At 39.0% G+C, this 13212-nt stretch overlaps 1 protein-coding gene across 4 annotated transcripts in view; it reads left to right on the top strand.

Moving 5' to 3' along the window:
- fgf13a (fibroblast growth factor 13a) overlaps positions 1 to 11499 on the top strand; it is a 100874-nt gene extending 89375 nt beyond the window's left edge. For all 4 annotated transcript variants that reach the window (XM_030739573.1, XM_030739572.1, XM_030739576.1 and 1 more), the window contains 2 exons: positions 2828 to 3026; positions 9530 to 11499. In XM_030739573.1, coding sequence (XP_030595433.1) covers positions 2828 to 3026; positions 9530 to 9666 — 336 coding nt within the window. In that variant the 3' untranslated portion in view covers positions 9667 to 11499. The remainder of the gene's footprint in view (positions 1 to 2827; positions 3027 to 9529) is intronic.
- Positions 11500 to 13212: the final 1713 nt, after the last annotated feature.

Genomic DNA, 13212 nt, shown 5'->3' with positions numbered 1-13212 from the left:
ATTATGTGTATGTCCCTTGTGCCCCTGCAAGTGGATCTCTGGCTCAGGCTTGTTCTTCCTCAACCCATAGATCCTTGGGCTCTTTTCTGTGTTCCTTGGCTCATGTCTAAGTAGATTTTGCAGTGCATTGAGTGTACTGTCCTGCTGAAGGAGGCTGCTGCCATCGAGAAGTGCCAGCCTGTTCTCTATCTCAGGGGCTCAGATACTGCTGATTTGTCAAAGCTTCTGGTGTCTCAGTATTACGTACAGGCCTTTGGTCCTTTGGCATCTGAGTTCTGACACATCGGCCTTGAGTAGTGAGAGGGCAAGAGGTCTCTTGTTCCCTTTATATTAACTTAAAGTAGTTTTCAATGCAAAACTAAGTTGCAAAAATTATAAACAAGCAGTGAAAATCAGCAAACTAGAAAAATCAGGAAGCATACTGCAGTTTCTGGGCTGAAAAACCTGTGACTTGCTCAGTAACTCCCCCTCCAACCTTCTAATGTGGATTTTCTAGGTATTTAATAGAAGGAGCTATCATCTTTTGGTATATAGTATTTTCACAGCCAGCAGAACGATGGCATTTGGTGCTCTGAGATGAGAACACATTGGGAGAACCACTTACATAACTGCTTAAAGAGGCCTTATAGGCCCACCTACAGCTGCATAGTTATGACTGCACATCTTACACTCTGCTTTTTTTTTTTTTTTAACCTAGGTGATTGGGATAATACTAAACAGAGGGAACAGCCCTTAATATTTTTCATGCATTTGAAAACATGATTACATGTCGCTCTGGATAGTTAGATAAAACATTGAACAAAGAGACACACATACACACAAACTTTGTAAAGCCTAAAGCAGAGGAGTGAAGAAAAAACAGTTTTACTGCAAATGATAGAAGATGTGCAGAGAAGAGCCTCACATAGCAAAGCATACTGTCTCTCTTATGGCAATGGCTGTCGAAAAATTGATTTGAGAGACCAGTTCCTTACTGAACCATACCAGTGTAAGCTCCCACTTGGTTCTCCAGCTTACTTATTGGGCTTATTAATTCCAGTGGAATTTCTGGTACTTGCGATGTAGAAGCTGGGAACTAGGGGTGAGCCAACTGGATACATCCTATTAAGGTGGTATGTCATCAGGTTCTTTTCGTTTCAGCTCTGCTTCGTTCGAAGATTTTTGATGTGTGGTCTGTGAAGGCTAAATCAGTGAGGGGGATGATAAATAAGCTTGGTTGTCAATTTTTGTAATATTGTGTTATAGTGTTTATACTTATTTGTTGTTATGTAAGCACCAAATACCGCAGCAATTTCCTAATGTTGTGTACCTGTTCACCCATATGGCAATAAAACCTTCTGAAGCTGAATCTGAATCTGAATTGTTGAAGCTAGGTGGAGATTTTATGTCTTGAGGAGGTTCTGAGGCTTTGTGTGACAAAAAGCTCAATATGATGGGGTAGAGTTCTTTTAATGTCAACAAATACCAGTGTTTTGTGTGCTTTAACTGCCTTGTATACAAAGGCTTCAAACCAAATCATCACACATGACATTCAGCATTTTGAAGTCCTGTTACTGCGCACAAGAGTGACACCGTTGAACTGTTAAAAAAAAAAAGAAAAATGTTAAGCTGTTACAGATGACTCTCTGCCTGTTAGTGACGTGTTGTTTGTCATGCTCTCACAGTGGGTCTCTGGCCCTAGGGACAAGTCATCACTTTCACCTGCCATGTTTTTAAATTGGGTTAAGACTGAGACTAACTAGAACTACTCTTGTCTGAAAAAGGCATCCTTATTATTATTTGGTTATTCTATCTGTGTCTAACTGTGCATATGCTGGTGTTTACATATACTTTATGTACTTTCACTTTCAAAGTGTCCAAAGAAGAAAAACTAAAGCAAGAACAATTCACTTCTGACTTGTCCTACTTGCCTTATGCACAGTCTTACACACACTGTCCCTTGCTCTCTCTCAGGGGAAATTGTCTTCTAGCACTAACAGATTAGACTCTGTTTTCTGTTGTGCTTACCATACAAGCAGCTCCACAAATTGTACAAACACACACACTCAACACCCCCCCCCCCCCCCCCCCCCACACACACACACACACACAAGCACACCCCTCAGGGGAAATAATCCTCAGCGAATCTTGTTGTAGCAGTAATGACAAAAACCCATAGAAGTGCTGGATGCTAAACCTAACTGAAAGGGCATATGAACTCTTGCGCAGTATGGAGTCCAGAAGATGAACCTCAAAATTGCAGTGTCATAAGAAGTCTTCTCACAACCAATACATTAGTGAAAGAGAAAAGGAAGTAGCCAGACAACCTTAAAAGATGCGTGCACAACGAGAAACAAGTTTAAAACTTTTAGTAGATAGTAGCTAAATACAAAATATTAGAAGCCAAATGGCAGTAATAAATAGTCTTGTCCAAACATATCTCAACTATAACAGACAAACTCGGAGAGATAATGAACTTCTCATACATAATTAACAGCTAGGACCAAATAAGAATATACCATTCATCCTGCCTGGATGTTTTATTAATACTCTTCTGTATCAGTCATATCACTGTTATCTATGCTATAAAGTGCTGCATTACTCACTACTGTAAATGGAATGAATAGATTATAGAAGATTATCATGACACATTAAAGTAGACGCTTGAGACTTGAGATAGAGTTCTTGTTGGACGTGCAGCACATGTACCTTTATTAAGTTTCACTCTCAAGGAATTAACTCTTGTATTTCATCTGCTTCCATTTACAACAGGATTTCAAAGTCTCTTTAGATCTTGTAAACTACGGTCCAATTACTATTATATCTGACTGTCCTCCTCTTCTGACAGGAACACTTTACACCCGAGTGCAAATTCAAGGAGTCGGTGTTCGAGAACTATTATGTGACATACTCCTCCATGATATACCGGCAGCAGCAGTCGGGCAGGGGCTGGTACCTCGGTCTGAACAAGGAAGGAGAAATCATGAAGGGGAATCATGTCAAGAAGAACAAGCCAGCAGCCCACTTTCTTCCCAAACCTCTAAAAGGTAGGCCTTTCCAGATCTTTTCCATTTTACTGTTCAATACTAAGGTTCAGATTATACATGTTCTTATAATTGGAATTAGTTTGTGGAATGTATTATCCAGCAGTGTTTTCATTACTGTTATAATTGGCTACACTTATGGCTGTCCTAGAGAGGGGGGAGATATAATATCAGTGAAATTGGGGTAATAGTACACATCACTAGTGCAGTCTTCCCTGGAAGGCATGAATGCTGACAAGTAACAGAGACCATTAACTTTTGTCAAGAAAAGGGATGTAGAGATGGAAATCTGTAAGCTTAAAATGATATTGGAAAGTTATATGTTTTGATGTGTTGCTGCTTCAAAAACTGTTCAGTAATTAATCCATCATTCAGTTGTATCAGACAATAATGGCTTCTGTTCAAGTATTTACAAAACACTAGTTAGCAAAAGGGTTGCTTTTCACAAAGGTGCTGTTTTTTTTTTTCCTGATTAAATTTGCCCATTTTCATTTCACTTTGTTTATATTTTAGGTCTCTGTAGACATTCTGTTGCTAAAGACTAAATGGGCTACTTTCTACATGACTCCCTGACACTTAGCATTTTCCTCAGAGACACTTGCATTAACCTGTTCAAGCTGGTCACACTCCATTTCAGACACAGTGGAGACCAAGGCTGATGCTTTCACTAGCAGTCCCCATGCATGACTTTTTTTTATTACTGTAAATTCACAAAGAACCCCACCCATAAAGGCTATGTGTGTGTTACTGTGGCTGTGAGGAACAAAGGAAACAGACAGTTCTTTCATCTTCGACAAGACACAGACTTACCTGTCAGAGAGAAGTGAGAGAGAGAGAGCCTGTTTCCTTTTCAGTGGGACAAAAGAAAAACACTCTGGGTCTTGCTTTTCTGTGTCAGTAAGAAATAAAGGGTTTGCAGTGCAAAATACTCAAAACAATGTAGAAAAGAGAACAGCATCTTTATATTGTTGACTGTTAAGTACAGTTGAGATCTCGCCATCTGCCTCTCTGTATAGCCACTATATTATTTTTTGAGCTTTCGCATTACCAATCCTAAAACTTAAGACTTAAAACTTAACAAATCGTAATAAAACATATATATTAGAACAATAATAAATGACCAAGTTTTAAGTAAAGATACTTTGGTAAAACTTTATTAGGGGTGTGTCAAAACTATGTCATGAGACCTGTCTTGAGTGTCAGGCAGACTCTCGGAATGCTCTTGTCGTTGCATCACTGGTACAGTCATGTATTTTTAATGCAAAGCTGCAGTTGTTGGAGATATTATGACAGCTTGACATTAATCTTGCCAACCTAACCCATCATAAAACTGTCATAAACATGGCAGCATCTCATACTTGAGATACTATTTAGCTTTATATGTTAAGTATTATATAACATTACATTAAACTGTCATATGCAGTTGCTTTTGAAACTGGCTGTCTTGAAACAATTCAAATTTTGTAACAAAGATTTTCCTTTTCCTGTACAGTTCTAGAACTTGAACTAATCATTAAACCAGTGGTGGGGAAGCTTTTTCCTGTTAAGGGGCATTTCTATTTTTGTAACAGAGCCAAATATTCCACATATATTGTATATGGCTGGATCAGCTTTTCTTTGGGGAAGTGTCTGAAGTCTGATGGTAGTACTGATGATGCTACTTGTAGCTGATTTCCCAAGGTTGGATCAGAACCAAGAATTTAACCAGGTCTCCTCAAAACAGGAAAATTCTTCAAAATGACATATTTTATAGAACTAGAGAAGAGGTAGGCTGTTGTGTTTAGCCTTGATCTCATCTTTGCTTTGCTGATGAAATTTCATGTTCGAGATTGTGGCACATCAGATGGTTCCACATGGAACAGTAAAACTAGCATATTCAGACATGATCGCAGGCCTTTGTTCCTGCAAAGCAGAAATTTTCACAGTTCAGCTGATTTCACATTTGAAAGCAATAAACTAAGAAGCTGGTTGGAATGTTGAAAGTTGATGGTGACTGGAATTTTCTTGTGCCATTTTTGAGCATCTTTCTGTGTTTTCAGTTTAATCAGCATTCTGCTCTGTGACTTTCTTTCTAAGAAAACCTGACACTTTGCAGAAATGTTTCTTTGTCCATTGCTGATTGACAGCAACAGAAACAAGGCACTCCATTTCAGATTCTCCTTTTTCACCTGCTAAACATCGTCTCTGTCAGAATACTATCTTGTGAAAATTTATTAGGCACCCAAGCTCTGCTTAACTTTTCAAGTGCAGATGTTCTCCACCGAACCATCCAAGGTATACTCTCAGTGGTGGGGGAACAATATAAGAACAGCACCCCCTCCAAGGCTGGAGATGGAGCAGTACTAGAAGAGCATATGGGAGAGGGATGCAAAAATGCCAGATCATTAAGAAGGCTGGCTACAGATACCAACTACGGAATGGAGCAAACATGAGCCACCTCCTCTACATGGATGGCATCAAGCTGTATGCCAGGAGTGAACGAGACATGGATTCACTGATCCACACCACTAGGATATACAGCAATGACATTGGAATGTCATTCGGACTGGAGAAGTGTAGTTAGATGGCAACAAATAGAGGGAACGTAGTCAGAACTGAGGGGATTGCACTGCCAGAAGGCAACATTGCAGACATTAAGGATAGCTACAAGTACCTTGGAATTCCACAGCCAAATGGGAACCAAGAGGCCACTAGGAAAGCTGCAATTGCCAAGTAAGAGAGAGTAAGGCAAGTCCTGAGGAGTCAGCTGAATGGAAAGGACAAGATCCTGGCAATCAACACCTATGCCCTGCCAGTTAGTGAATACCTCAGGCAGCAGAAACTTGAGAAAGAACAGGAACCATCATGGAAGGACAGGCTCCTGCATGACATGTGCCACTGGCAGATAGAAGAAGTAGCTGATATCAAAAAATCATACCAGTGGCTGGACAAAAGAAAGAGGTATTAATCATGGCAGCACAGGAACAAGCTAGATAGTGGCTGGGGTCTACCACATCAGGCAAGAGCCCAGGTGCAAACTATGCAGAGATGCCCCTGAGACAATCCAGTACATAACAGCAGGGTTGAAGATTCTTGCAGGCAGAGCATACATGGAACATCATAACCAGCTGGCTAGAAAAGTATACAGGAACATCTGTGTTGAGTATGCCCTGGAAGTCCCAAGGTCAAAATGGGATACACACCCATGGGTGTTTGAGAATGACCGAACTAAGATCCTGTGGGACTTCCAGATACAGACAGACAAACTGGTGATGGCTAACCAATATGACATAGTAGTGGGGGACAAGCAGAGGAAGAAATCTGTAGTGACAGATGTAGCAATACTAAGTGCTGGCAACATCAAGAATATGAGAAGCTTAATAAATACCAAGGGCTGAGAGAAGAGCTAGGGAGGATGTGGAAGGTGAAGGCAATAGTGGACTCAAACTTGGAGGACAAAGGCTGCCTGCAGTGGAGTGCTGAATAATCCAGTTTACAGTTACATTTTTTCTATTTGCTGAAGTGATGGTGCCCCTTCCTTTGTCTTTAGGGGAACTTCTTCAGCCAGCATCTTATTAATAACCCATATCTGCCCTCTGAGATCAAGATAATAGCTTTTCACCTTCATTGAACAGGCCATCCAGGGGGTCTCAGAAACACTTAAGAGAACTAGCTGGTGAATGATTGGCTTGCTTTATGCTGAGAGAGAAATACAGAGAAAGAGAAGAATTGAATAACAAGGATAGATAGAGGCTAGGCAATACAGTGATTGTAACAAATACAAAAACTGTGGTTGCATTTTAACTGAGAGGGGAAATATAATGATTTTTTAATTTAGTTTTAGTCAAATAGCAAATAAAAATTGAGAAAATATTGTCATAATCCCCCTTTTGCACAATATCCAGTATTGCACAATATTTACTAAATCTTTTAGGTCATTTGTAGCTAGTGGTTTGGAAATAACTTTGCACAGGAGAATTTATTCCAACAGCTCATTCAGAGGCAAATATGTCACAGGGCACCAATTAAAAATCTGTCTCAACACTGGTGATGGCATCTCTTTCAGACATTACTCACTGCACTTCTGGTTCCACTCTGTGTGCCTCAGCCCACAGCCTCTCATTCTGTGTTCCTCTGGATGTAGCAAGTTTAGCTTATGTCATTTCAAGCCCAAGTGGAAAATCCTCTTAAAGTTCTCCCAAAAAGTCCTGATCCAAGAGACAAACAACTGCCTTTATCTACAGAGTGTGACATGGCATCTACCAGGGAAGCACAGCCAGATTTCTGGAAACCTACACAGAAATGCAAAAAAAAAACTACAGAATGCTGAGTTGTTGTTGCTGTTTAAAAATATAAAATAGCAGTGGTGGTGAGGAGATACTATAATACTGAGGTCAGTCACTTATCATTGTAATGACAGAATAGCCTACTGTCACAAAAAAAGACTGGAACCAATCAGCAGTTTCCAGACCGAACCCTGCTAATGGTTTATGTTTATATACAAGGATGGTCTCTGGATTGCAGCTGAAACAAAAAATGCTGGGCTAAGTGAAGTGTCTGAAGGACTGGGTTTGCTGTTTCAGCCACAGACTCCCTGAGGAACGAACATCAAATAGCATGCTAGGCAGAAGGATGTTGACAACGTCCTGAAACCAAAGACTGTGAACCTCAGATTACTGATATTTCTTCTGAAAAAGGGGCTGCTGAGATGCAGATTGGACCAGTGCTGCACACACAGCAAAGCTAAAGCACTAGCAACTCTTGAATTTATAATGTCATGCTGTGAATATAGGATTTTTTCTTTTTACTTCAGCATCAACGTAGTCTACTTGATTCAGCAGTTTGAAGGGGAATATACAGTGGTGCCAAAAAGTGCTTGGACAGATAAACTACGAGCAATCTTCAATGAGCTTCATAAGGTTACAGAATATTAGGTGAACTGGTATTTAAGACAGAGAAAAATGAAAACAAATAAATACATAGTTTTGTCGCTTTAGAAAACACCAACATATCTATAAATGGCAAGAAAAAGTAGATTTATGCGTATACACAAGGATAGTCTCTTAGTGATATTTAGTGGAAAATTCTGAACTACATAAGAGTGGATGCACTGTAAATCATTTTGTTAAACTAAAAAGCAAGAAGTGTGAGCTCCTCCATGTAAAAAGGAGTTGATTGCACTTATTTTTGCATTACCTGTGTTGTTTTTATTATTTTATGTTTCCTGTCTTAGCTGTCATTTTATTTTATATTTTATGTTATTTGATTATTTTAGATGTACAGCACTTTGGTTAACTGCTGTTGTTTTAAATATGCTATAGAAATAAACTTGACTTGACTATTTTGAACAATCATTCAACTGTCTTAAGTTTTAAAAGTATTTTTTTAAATTCAGTGAGTTCTATTATTATTCAAGTAAATTTAAAAAACAAAACAAACAAACTCAGACTTAGAAATTTTCATATTATGGGTGCTAAAATGATGCAAAACAACTGTCAGTCATAACAAGAACAAGTGAAGTGAGATCACATAAAAAACAAAAACAAAAAACTTTCATAACTTCCTGTTATACTGGGTTATACTGTACATGACGATACTTGTGTGTGTGTGTGTGTGTGTGTGTGTGTGCGTGTGTGTGTGTGTGTGTGTGTGTGTGTGTGTGTGTGTGTGTGTGTGTGTGTGTGTGTGTGTGTGTGTGTGTGTTTTAAAGAAAACTTAAAATTACTGCTGCTGATAAGAGTAATTATAGCTAATGACATGATCAATTAGCTGACGAAACAAATCTGTTATTCTACTTACCAGGCTAATTGCCATAATGGATCATGTAATCCAGCAAGGTGGCAAGTGAGATTACATCTCCTAAAATCAGTATGGTCAGCAGTAATTTGATTTGGAAATACAATGATTGTATGCAGGCTTCATCAAAAAAAAACTGACATTTAACCAGTAGACCAGAACATTTGTTGCTACTGTGGGCACTAACACTGACAGATGCAGTTTAATAAAGTATCCTCTTTAGTCATAAATTTTTTTGAGGCAAATGGTATACAAAGGATCATCCATGTTGGCTGGATCAGCTTTATGAACAAGACTAAACCAAGAGGCTGCTAAAGAGTTTACTACTTTTACTGCTCATTGTTGCCATCTTCACAGCTTACTGAGCTCAGCAGCCCGTTAAGGTGTTTTTGTGTCGTGTGCTACAATTCGTGACCTCAGTGAAGCCTCCCTATTGATTTGGTAAAAAGAGGTGCAACTCTTTCTTAATATCTGAGTATACTGCAGTGCCATGACACCACCCAAGCCCACTACAGCCAAGTGATAAAAGAAATTAAACACAAACCATACTTAAGCATAAAGAATAAGATAGCTAGGCACCATGCACAGAAAGACAGCCTTTGGACTGTTTAAAATTTTTGTTTATGTGCATGTCTGTAGATCAAAATTCCTATTTTCTATTACTTGTCTAATGTTTTCTTTTTAAAAAAATGTCAGTTTGCCTGATTTGCATTTGTCTTGTGTGTTCACAGTTGCAATGTACAGAGAGCCATCTCTCCACGACTTGACAGAGTTCTCCCGCTCTGGCAGTGGCACACCCACCAAGAGTCGGAGTGCCTCAGCAGTCCTCAACGGAGGGAAAGCTGTGAGCCAGAATGAGTCAACGTAGCCTGATAGCCCAACCCAGGCCTGGGGCCGAACCATGAAACCTTACCTCTAGCAGAGCATGAATCCAAGCAGACTTGTTTCTCCGATCAGCGGTTCAGGACTAGCTAGGACAACAAACCACACATAAACCAGACACCATCGATAAAAAGCACCTGCCATCTTGGTCAATCATCATCAAAACAGTATCAACAGTAGGAAACATAACAGCACATAGATCATTCTGGACTTAAGGAACTGATTAAAAGTTTATTTTTGGGCTTGAGGTTTATTTATGACCTTAGACACTCTATTTTTGTGATGATTGCATACCAGTTAGCTCATTTTTATCTTGTTTTGTTAATTAATTTACTGTGCACAATAAGTTTTCTTCATGCAGACACCAAGCCCGCGTGCATCTGTCAGACAGGGACAGGAAGTTAGACATGCAAGTGTTCAGGGCAGCCAGTAATGGTGCTGGTCTACAAGGCTGCAGTGGTACCGTACAAGCCCTGATCTCTGTCTAATCCATGCTTCTGTGAATACAAAGCCTATAAACTCCCTGGTATGGTACAGCCTAGTGCTACTGAGACTGTGGCCAGCCAGATGGTAGCTCTCCTGCGTCCTAGTGCACACGCTCAGAGACTGAGCTCTCTAGCATGGGAAAATGAAGCCTATGTACAACTGACCTGCGATATAAAGGGACAGTGTGGCTCTCTTGCAGTTTTAGCTTTTCCTTTATTTTCCTTAATTTTTTTTTTTTTTTTTTTAATTTGGAGATGCCACAGCTGCACCTTAGTTTTTGCTAATTTTCTGAATTAGCTGAGAGATTTGATTTAATAACTGATTTTGTTCCTTCTTGTTCTCTTCCCTTGCCATTGTTAAGCATTTGCATCTATGTTCATTAATGAAAAGGGTTCCAGCAAACCAAAGACAGAAAAAGAGTGTCCCTTTAAGCCGCTGAAAGCCAAGTCAGTATAAAAGCAAAGCTGGATTTTTTTTTTCATTGTACATTTTTGATGAAAAAAGCAAAGGTTTGTGGGGGGAAGAACAATGGACAAAGGAAGTGATTTTAAACACTTTGGAGTTGGCAGCGTGCTTGACGTTGTGCTCGATGACTGAGGTATGAAACGACTATTCTGTGTCCCCATTCCCTTCTGTTACCACACTGTCACAATGTCTCTAGCTCTTGTCCTCGTAATCTGTTTCTCCCTCTGTGCTTGTGTCTTACTTCGAAACCCCAGCCATCCTTTTTTGTCGACTTCTATTGACTGATACATTTCACCAGGATGGTGAATGGCCCTTCCCAGGATGCTTGTTATGTGTTTGAGTAACTTACTGTGGTGACAATATTTTCTATATTAAAAAAAAAAATACTGTGGACTTTTAGGTGGCTTAACATTTTATAGGATGCGTCATATTTGTAAAAGTGAAAAAAAGATAAAATTATACAAAAATGAACATCTTCCCTTTCTTGCACTGGGCATGTACAAACATATGTACAAAAAGGACCCTTTTGTGGGCTATGTACTCTTCCCTTCAGCTACATAACTTCCTTCTGGTACATGCTTCTGGGAGACTTTCTTTTCTTGGTTTCCTCTGGAGGTGGTCTGTATTAGGTGAACCTATCTGTTGCATGGGAGAAGGCAGGGAAATTCTGGTCTAGAGCTGCATGATGTAGGCTATCTGTATTAACCCATGTTGGATCATGTGTTCCAAACTACCAGACTGATACTCTGATAAAACAACATATACAGGCAGACACTGTGGCTGTCTGATAACTTCCAGTTGTTTATTATTTGTTGTATACACAAAAATGCACTGAATAAAATGTTTATATTAAGATATACTTTTAAAATGTGTCAGCCCTCTTTTTTGTTCATTCATTTGCCTTATTTAGTATGCTGATCTGCTATTGCAGTCATACAGAACACTAGATTGTTCAAATTAAGGTGACATAATCTGGAATGACTAGTCCTGTAGACTTGGAACTGCTGTACTGCAGCCTGAAATGCTTTCCCCTTGAGGAACTCTTGAACATAAACTAATTCCCAGCATCTTTCTTGTCTGTGAAGTGCAATGTGTCGTACATAGCTGGAAAAAGCCTTTAATTGCCTCTGAGTGTTACACAGTCCTAAAGGGCTTATTCTATCAAATGAATCAATATCTCTTTTGAATGCAGTAGAAGACTTGATATCTGGAAATTGCTTCACAGCTGTGGCCTTTCCCATTGCCTGAATAAGTGCTAGTTTAGCTGAGTAAAATTATTAGGTAAGTAAGATTGCATTTACCTTTTTCCAAAGTGCTAAATATGATTTTGGTCATAGTAAAAATTATTAAAAGCTTCTTATTTTTTTCTTTAAAAAAAAAAAAAACAGCCATGTTTGAGCCATCACACATCAAAACCCGTCAGCCTTGGGTACCTCCTTAGTGAGGAGGACTACAAAGGGTACAAGGTCAAGCCTTCACATAATTAAGTTTAAAAAAAAAACAATTCTGCTTGCTGAACAAAATTAGAACCCTTCAGTGCTGAAGTCTATATGTGCAGAAAAGATGACAAAACAGTAATTATCTGGTATGGCTGTTAGAAAAATAAGCTAGAAAGGAATACTCTGAATGATGGCACAACACTGTGTTAACCTGCTACGGCTTTTTTAATAAGATAAAACTTATTATTATGAGAAAAAGCACCTTGCTTAACATGGGATTACATTTACCTGATTGCAACATTGCATGTCAAGAACAAAAAGGTAAAAACATTTTAAAAAGACTTTAAAATCAAAGGGTTGGAACAGTAGTGCAATAGATAACATAAGGTTTCATAAATTAATTCATGGTATCATGATACTGGTTAGTAGGTTTTTTAAATTAAACAAATTCTGATATATATATTTTTCAAATTAATACATTTGTCACCCAAACCATTGTTGCATAGTGCCATCCAAGCATCCATCCACTTAATTATTTATCCAGTTTAGGTTCACAGGAGGGACTGAACCTTCTCACAGCTGACACTGGGCAAAGAGCAGGGAACATAGTCATGTTTTTTTCATAGTTTCTGGACAGCAATGAAGCTTCACAGCACAGAGGCGTAAACTAAAAGTTTTGGACAACACAGACAACACAAAACAATTTTGTTATTTTGACAGTATTTCCTAGAAACTATATATATGTAAGAACAAAACAAAACAAAACAAATACATTTCTGCATTGCAGTAGACAAAGGATGAGGTTTTTTTTTTCAAAGTCCAAATGGTCAAATTGCAAAAAGAGCCTAAAAATGAACTTAAAGAAATCCTTGTCACTATACAACAGCCATGGAGCAAAAGAGGTTTTTGCTGGTTATTACAGCCTATTGTTCATCTTCATAATAAGCGCTCTCTTCATCCTTGGAGTGTGAGTGTTAGAGCAGGGATCAATCTGGTCTTTGGACACTACCTCATTACGCCCATTGCCGTCAGAGACAGGAGGACTAATAGGCTTCTGTAATATGGGCCCTGATATGAGCGACTTCATCGTTCATGTAGTTTGACATCCCCCTACTCCCTTCATTTCCTTTGCCCATCTCTAG

This window comes from Archocentrus centrarchus, chromosome 10 (genome assembly GCF_007364275.1).
Source record: "Archocentrus centrarchus isolate MPI-CPG fArcCen1 chromosome 10, fArcCen1, whole genome shotgun sequence".
Lineage (NCBI taxonomy): Eukaryota > Metazoa > Chordata > Actinopteri > Cichliformes > Cichlidae > Archocentrus > Archocentrus centrarchus.
This window is presented reverse-complemented; position numbering and strand designations above follow the sequence as displayed.